This window comes from Frankliniella occidentalis, unplaced genomic scaffold (assembly GCF_000697945.3).
Source record: "Frankliniella occidentalis isolate FOCC.00 unplaced genomic scaffold, Focc_3.1 Scaffold177, whole genome shotgun sequence".
Lineage (NCBI taxonomy): Eukaryota > Metazoa > Arthropoda > Insecta > Thysanoptera > Thripidae > Frankliniella > Frankliniella occidentalis.
Window position 1 is genome coordinate 435575 of NW_026267303.1, and position 8551 is coordinate 444125.

At 56.3% G+C, this 8551-nt stretch overlaps 1 protein-coding gene across 1 annotated transcript in view; it reads left to right on the forward strand.

The window, feature by feature from the left end:
* The window catches only part of LOC113211017 (T-cell leukemia homeobox protein 3), a 63936-nt gene extending 61062 nt beyond the window's left edge, over positions 1–2874 (forward strand). Inside the window, exon 5 of the mRNA XM_052271873.1 lies at positions 1460–2874. Within this exon, the coding sequence (XP_052127833.1) occupies positions 1460–1856 (397 nt within the window). The 3' untranslated portion in view covers positions 1857–2874. The remainder of the gene's footprint in view (positions 1–1459) is intronic.
* The last annotated feature ends 5677 nt before the right edge of the window (positions 2875–8551 follow it).

Below are 8551 nucleotides of genomic sequence, written 5' to 3' on the forward strand. Positions count from 1 at the left end.
CTCCCCGGACCCCTGCGGCACGCCCTCGCCGTCACCAAACAGCACAGGTGTAGTGCGAGTAAATGAATCTGATCACTCCCCTCTCCCCCTCTCCCCGCGTTCCCCGCCCCCTCCCCGCCGAGGGCAAGCACCCCACGACGAGCACGGTGCGCGCTGGGGCGCCGGCTATAGAGAGGGGTCGTTTGGTGGCGGGGCGTGGCGGGCCGAGGGGTCTTGCGGGCGGAACCCACAGCAGCAGCAGCAGCACACCAGACCCAAACAGGAGTCGTGAATTTTTGAGGGCGGAGAACGACGTAGCTGTGTCTGCCATCCATAATGCAGGGCGGTGGACTTTAAAAATTTCGTCAGCTTTTGCGACCAGACGGTCCGTGGCCGGGGCCCCCCGTGCGGCTGGGGTGAGGGCGGCGGGCTGACCATAGCGTCCGTTCGCGTGGGGCGGAGTGGGTGGGGGCGGTGAGGGACGCACGGAAGGGGTGGCGGCTGCGGCCGCCTCGGGGCCGAACGTGTAATGGATTGCACGACAAATCACGGCCATCGACGGCAGCGCGCCCCCGGCCCGGCCCGTCGGCCCGTGGCTCCTCCTGGGCGTGGTGACGAGCTACAGGAGCAGGCCGAGCACGCTCTCATGCACCGGCGCGGGCGCGATACCGCAGCCATAGCCAGGTCGCGCAGGAAATGCGCTGACCGTATATTTTTCATGCTCCGCGGCCTGGGACTAGTCACAGTAAAAATTGTTTCTTGTCCAAGGACCATCGGAAGGATTCAAGGACGGGGTGGGGAAAATTGCATGGTCGTCCTCGAATCGTTCCGATGGCCCTTTTAAGGAGTTTTCACCGTGTGGTAGGCCTGCGGGGCGGGTGCATGTGCAGGGCAGGAGGTGTTGAGAGCTTCGACGAGTGTCCCTTTCGCAGGCCCTTTGCTTTGGTTACTCTCTGCATAGGGGAGGTGGGGCAGAGGGCAGCTCACATCGGCTCCTGCGCTACGCGAGCATGTCGCCGCCAAGTGCCCGCACCCCTGCATGCGCTCCCCAGCCCGGCCGTGCGGCCTCCGTGCTGCCACATAACAGCGCTCGCTGACGGCGCCGACAACTTTTCCCCTCTTTTTCCCGGCAGTAGTATGAATCTGCCTGCCGCCACTGCAGGCAGGGGCCGCGCTGTCGTGTCACTCGGCGTCGGCGGCGCCCCCTACCAACCCCAAGCCCGCCAGCCCGCCCCGCCCATTCTGACGGGTCAGCGCTCCCATACTCCTTACCCACACCACCACGCCGCCGCAGACGGCTGGAATGAATCCCGCGGCAGACAACGCGCGTCGGAATATGGGAATTTTACATGAAGCGCTGCGCCGAATATCGCGGGTCGTGTGTCGCGGGTCGGCCTGCGGGGGTAACGGCCGGCAGCCTGACGGCCAGAGAGCGTGACATGTGCGGCCCGCCCTAATGTAGTGCTTGTGTGTGTTGCAGGAGACAGACGGCGGAGGAGCGCGAGGCGGAGCGGCAGGCGGCCAACCGGCTCATGATGTCGCTGCAAGCCGAGGCGCTGAGCAAGGGCATGTTCGAGCGGCCGCCCCTCCAGCACCACCACCCCGCCGACCAGGGCAGGGGCGGCGCCCACGGCGGCGGCGGCGGCGCCGGGCTCAACGGCGACCACCCGGCCGCGCCCGGCAGCCCGCCCCAGCAGCACCCCGCGCCGCCTGGCCCCCCGGGGGCGGGCGCCCTGAGCGCGTTGCAGAACCTGCAGCCGTGGGCCGGCGTGGGGCCGCCTCCGCCGCCGCCCCCGCTGCGGGGCCGCAGCCCCAGCGAGCCGCCGCCCGCCACCCACCAGCCGTACCACACGCCCATCGCCTCGCCCATCTGCTGAGGGAGCCGGGGGAGGGGAGGCAGCAATCGAAACCAAGTGATATTTCCGTGATATGGACAAGTATTTTTGTTTAGGTAAAAAAAAAGAATTTGTAAGGCTTTCCGCTTTCAAAGGCACACGTCACCGCCGAGGCTTTCGGCAGCAAGGCGTGGCGGAGTAGGCGGGGCAGCGCGTCGTGATCGGGTCTAGTCCGATGCAGATGGAAGGGAATCGCCGGTCTATGCAACACGGATTGCACCAGCCAATCTGCGAGGCACGACCACAGTGCAAGTCATATTTGATAAATGAAGAAAATGCCGCGCGCCGGCCGCAAAAAGGCATCTTGGCGGCATTTAGCGGCGTGCCGGTGATTTGCCGTCGTTTCTCATAATCGTCGCGTACTTCCTACGTGGTCCTCGGAGATTGCAAAAACATCCGTCAAGGCCGTGATTCGTTGGCTGGGCAGCCCGTGTTACCCGTTGCGGGATTTGGAACGGAAGGAGGTAAACTTCTTGTTTTGGAACGAGTTGACCAAATATTATCTACTTAGGGAAGTTCTTAATTTCAATCTTCAATCAGCTTTAATAAATTATTTCACAATGTAATTTCCGCTCTCTAAAATTTGTTTAGTGGGACGAATGTAAATTAATTTTACACGCCGTATTATTGTTTGTGGGTAAAGCCTGTGTATGTAATAGAGCTTCCAACCATACTAGGAGTATGAAAATTAGAAAGTGCAATATGACAAAATAGTCAACTATGATTTTTACGGAAGTGTTTCATGAATTGTTTAAATCTTGATTATTGAAATTGTTTTGTTTTAGCTTACATAATAATGTTAAATAAACCTGTACATTTTTTTTTATTAATTGAGTCAGTGATTTTATTGTGTACATAAAAATTATTGATCTCTTTTAGTTATGGCCGTAAGTACCACTTTTGATTGTACATGCTAATGATTATCTTACAAATTTGTACATATTTCGAAAGTATACATATCGATATTCACGAAATACAGAAGCATTTGAATAGAAACCTGTTTTCTTTTGTTTTTGTTTTTTCACATTCACCCTTTACCAAACACAGCCACAACAAGAACCCAACCGACACCGACGCGACGGCGACGGAGAGCATGCGATGAGCGCTATATGCGCCCCTCCAGCACGCCTGAACCAGATCTTCTCATAAGCTGGGAAATAATTCAGGAGCTTGCTGAGCGCTAGAGTGGTGAGTGGCCATCGCTGGCCTGGCCGGAGGGGTGGTGGCGCGGCGTGGCCAGGAGGGGCGGCGCGCACAGCAGCCAGGCCAGTGGCGGTGGGGTTAGCCGGCCGTTGACAGCCCTGATGAAGTGGTGGCTTGATTGCCGGTGGCAGACGCTTACTTGGCGGCAGAAACTGTCAGAGTAACGACCAGCCGGCCAGCGCCACCCCCGTGTACTACCCGACCCACGCCCGCAGGGGGGTAGTGAGGGGGAGTAGCGGCCGAGTTCCGAAGCGCACACACCTTTCCTGCCACTAACTGTCGCCCCCCGCGGTGGTGGGCTGCCACCGTACTGCTCCTGCGGAATACACACCATACATCACCCCACGTGAGTAAAGCACGGTGACCTTATCATAACGGGAGGCGAAGCAGCTCTTCGGGCGTCTCATCATCATCGGGCGACTCCGAGGAGCAGGAGGAGCGCTGCGGGAGCAGGTCGCCGAGGCGGCAGGCGGCCGCTGATGACAGGAGCCCCCGTAATGAGCCGCGTGACGACGTCAGGGCAGCGAGCGCCGCGCCACCCACCTCGCTCCACTCCGCACAGAGAGATCGGAATCTAAAAGTAGAGTACCGAAAGTTCAAAACGGTATTATTCCACATTTACTCGTGATGACTGGCAAAGAATAAATACGGAACGATTATTGTTTGCCGGAGGGTGAGGGTAGGGCCCTCATGAGGCATCTAGATCGTCACCCTCACGTTTTTGTTCGACATAAAATGAGCCCACAACTGCCAGGACGTTCGTCATGTCAGTGATGAGGCTAGTAAATCAAGACCGGACCGGAACCAGTTGTGAAAACGCTATGAAAACGAGTGCAAACCCACTTAGAAAATCTGAGGAGACGGAGTTGAAAATATTAAATAGCCTGAATTTCTTAACTTTGTGCCGGTTTGGATTTTCCTGGATATTCTCCCCTTGCTCCTCCAGCCGCGAAGGACACAAAGATTATTGGCGTGAAATGGTAAAACATTTGAGTTGATATTGATTCGAGAATTTCCTATGCGCTCTGGAGATCCCATCACCACAAATACCCCCCTACCCGTTAACTTGTATGCGTACACATTTTGGGGTTGTGTCTAGAACACCCACCTGCTCCTGCCATGATGATGATTCGTGAGAACGGCGAGCGGCCCCAGACGAGACGAGGTGCGTAGATTACAAAGACATTTTGTCGGAAGTGGCCCGTCCTAACGGAAGACGGCCGTCAGGAGAGGGGACGCGTCGTGTGCGCGGTGCGGTGGGTCCTGAAGGAGCGACAGAGGGAGAGAATCAACTATCCGGGGCAGCGTCTCTCTCCGCGTGCGTCCACTACTACTAACTGTGGACCCCCGACCAGACCCCGCCGCCGATGTGGGTAGCGGCGGCTCCTGCCCGTTGGCGTTGCGTGCGAGCGACGAGCTCGTGATGATGACGTGTTCCATTCCCCCGACGCGTCGTGAGGAAGACGTCAAAGATTTTGCGATGATTGTAATGTGGGGCGAGATGAAAGCGCCCAGCCCGCTGGCGGCGCGACCTCTCATCGCCTTGGGCTATGCAGCCCCCGGCGGCAACATCCGCCCACCGCGCTGTCGAGAGCCTCGCCGTGGAGGTAGGCAGCCAGCCGGGTCGATCAGGCTGCACGACAGTGACGGAAGAGGAAAAGAGGGAGGCAGACAGACAGACAGATATCACTGCCTGTCTCGTGTAGGTCTGCGGCGGGCGGTTCTCCCTATCGGTAGCGCGAGGGCCGGGGCACGCCGTCAACGACGCCGGCCTTTGAGGCGGGCGGCGGCGCGGGGTGTGGGCTCACTTGTGGGCCTGCTCGGGGCGACGGCGGGCGGGCGGCCGGGGACCAAACTAAAGAGCACGGGGGCAGTTAGCGTCTCATTAGCTGCGGCAACGAGACCCTCCTCCTCGTCCTCTGTCCCGCCACGCCCCGCCACGCCCCGCCACGCCCCGCTGCGGCGCCCGCCCTGCGAGATGTTGTGCCTTGTAACAAAGTGTGTCCGGGGTCCCGGTCCCGCCTGTCGTGTCGCTGTTATTTGGCGAAGGCTCGGGCGAAGGGGAGTGTGTGTGTGTGTGTGTGTGTGTGTGTGTGTGTGTGTGTGCGTGCGCGCGCGCGCGCCCGCGTGAATTTCTGGATCTAAAATTTAAAATGTAATCTAAACTTGTATCGATGTTCCCCGTTCTAGCAAAGGCATATGTATTAGCTCGTATCTCATGCGTATGTTTGCGTCTGTAGTCGTGGCCCCGTACGATTAGGCAACTCGTCCGCACGTCTACATGCTAGCCAGTATATTCGAGGCAAACCTGCAAAAGTGGATCGCATTCAAAGAAACACCCGGTCTACAAGAACTATATTGGGACAGATGTGTTGAATACTTTGTTCTGTAATGCACTCGAGTAAACAAAAGGATCTCACCTCAAAAAAGAGATGGGAGGTGTAGGTGTAACGCATGAGACGAGCCTGGCGCCGATCACCTTTGTCGGGTCGCCCCGCAGACAAACAACCATATCAATTGCTCCATCGACGGGTCGAGGTCTCAGTCCGCAGCCTGCCCCCCCCCCCCATCTTCTATCGATCCAGTGCAAGGGAAAGACTTGCTCTTCCCGCAAACACGACAGCAATTAAAGATCTCTGCATTTGCCCTGCCAGCAGTAGTGTCTATGACCACACCGATTCAAGTGGTAATTGAAAAGGAGTGAACTTGTATCGCTTTCTAATCCGAACAAATCCTTCGTGGGCGCCACGCCAACCGGCGGTCCCGGGGGCGGCCGGGGCTAACAGGGACAGCAATTAATGGACCCGGACCAGAGGGGACCCGGACCAGGGGGGACCGGGGCCGCCGCCGGAAGCTCTGAGGCGCCAGGCGGGCCGTAAGCAGGAGTGTCCCACCGCTCTCTCTCTCTCTCTCTCTCTCTCTCTCTCTCTCTCTCTCTCTCTCTCTCTCTCTCTCTCTCTCTCTCTCTCTCTCTCCTCTCTATCTCCCTCTCTCTCTCCCTCTTTTACCCCATACCACTCTCACACACACGCGCGCGCCGGCTTGAGAAATGAACTCACCTGCTATCACGGACGTGTCTTTTGACGAAAACACGTCCCCTCTTTAAGACGTTATGGTGGGCCCGGCCAGGGGGTCCCCTGGACCGGGCTACGCAGTTGACTTATCGGTATTTAATGAGGCTGTCAGCTCAGCGTCAGCTCGGCGTCAGCTCCCCCACCGCGCCGCCTTCGTGTGCCGCACCGCGCTACACCTCACCTCACCGGAGCAGGGCACCGCCAGCGTCGTGCAGCCGGATTGACTTGTTTCCGGACACTTCGTGTGTTTTGTCATGTGTTTCAGTTTTTTTACTGAGACAGGTCTTATCACTTCTGGCGTTTTCATTCTAAATGTACAGTGGACAATTTTGTTCTTAGAAAAGTGACAACGTTCTCGTGCCCGGACCGGAGGAAATTTTGTTTCCAAAACTGGTCCCTCTACATGCGACAGTAGAACATGGGAAAATCAACGATGTGACAACAAGGTACCTAAGTTTGGTTACGTATACCGTTATTGCCGTTGAATAAACCGAACTTCTATACTCTTATACTACGGCCTCAAAACTTCACGATCCGCACCATTGTTCTTTCACCATAGGCCAGAGCAAAAAATAATGCAAGCACAAGCCTCGATTGTTTTGGTTTTGGTTTATTTGATACAGAAAAACAAAAACTGCATCAAATAAAGGGTTGTTTCGATTACCCTGAGTTTTATCGGAGCGCTCGCGCGGCGCTTCGAGCGATAATAAAATCGTCTGTGCGACAGAGAGATAAATTCTCAATTGAAAACGCCAAAACGTGGTGCCGGCTGCGGCCCTCTACGGGGTGTGGCAGGGCGGGGCGGGGCGCCAATTGGCGTGTGTTACCAGCGCGTGAATAAACTGGTCCCCCATTACCTCTGCGGATCGACACCGTGACACGGAGCAGGCCAGACCAGGCGAGGCTGGGAGGGGAAAAAAATAAAGTGAAGGGGCGGGGATGGCGAATATGGGGTGGTTGGTGTAAAAGGGAAATGCGGGAGAGGGAGGGGATAGGTCGGTTGGGAGCGTACCGAGCAAGTGGGAAACAAGGTTAGCAGATACAACACATTTTTTTTGCATGATTGTTTTTTTTTAACCTGCAGGATAGTTTTGTGATGGACCTGCATGCTGGGGACCTGTCCGTGACGCCGCTCATGTCACTTTGACGCTGGAGTGAGTTATGGATGTGGACTGCTCGGCCCGGGGAGCATTGTGACGGCACTATTTCTAGCGCAATCGCAATCGTCATCAGTGGATATGGATCGCAACGACCATCGGGCAGGCCAATAACAAGTGCAGCATGCGCCAATCAGGACCGTGGGGTTCATTTAGGATTGTTCCCGGAGAGCATGAAACAATAATCGAGTCATATACATTGAGTTCACACGCGCTGCCGCTGCCTGTGTGCGGCGAGGGCGCGCCGCGCGCGGTGGCAACGGAGATGTCCCCAGGGGAGGTGAGGGAAGGACCGGCTGGAGAGGGGGAGAAAAATCGCTACCCCCCTCCTCCCCTCTCCTCTTACCCTCGTTCTGTCTCTGTCTCTCTCTCTCTTCCTCCCTCTCTTCCTGCTGATTCGCATTGTCGCTCTTTCTCGCGCGCACAGGCCTCTTCATGGGAAGGACTACTGCGAATATAAATAAATAAACCGACCAAAGTGATTGCATGAGTAAGGTTTCAAACGGCCCGTCAGAGAGCAGTCAGAGGCCGTCAGCTTGTGTCCTCCAAAGGCGGTGAGAGGCGGCATGGGATTTATCTTTCGTTTTTTTTCTTTAAGTTCCATCCAATTAATAACACAAAATTAAAAATGGAAATAATTTTTTTCAAAATATGTACAATGCTGGTATGCTTTAGCTTATGCCCGATCAATTACGAGCCCTGGTCCGGCTCTTAGTTGTTCTTAATATTCACGTTCACGAATACGACTTTTCCCAATCTTTTCGCTAATACTTCGCATATTTTGCGCATTGGAGTTCGAAGTCCCGCGCGTGTATTTTTACATCGGCCGAAAAGCCAGCCCGGTGGGGCCGTTCCATGTCGAGCCGAGCCGAGCCGAGCCGAGCCGAGCCGAGCCGCGAGGGCTAATTCAATTGAAAGGGAGTTTGGTCGGATGAGGCGGGGGCGCGGCGGGCCGTGTCGGGACGCGCCCCGATCCTTGTGTCTACACACACGTCCGCTGAGAATATCCAGACGTCCCTAATATGATAACAGTAACAGCTTATAGAATAAAAATCCCGGGGGAGCTCTCCTCTCCTCTCCGATCGGCCAATCTCATCTTTTCGTGCTCTTTTCTCTCCCTTCCGTTTTGTTTTTATTCCCCGCGACTCTTCTGCTTTCCTCTCCGTCCACTGTAGTGCCGGCATCCTATGTCCGCAGTATCCCCCAACGGCCCAACTACCCCTACTACTACCCCACTACCCCG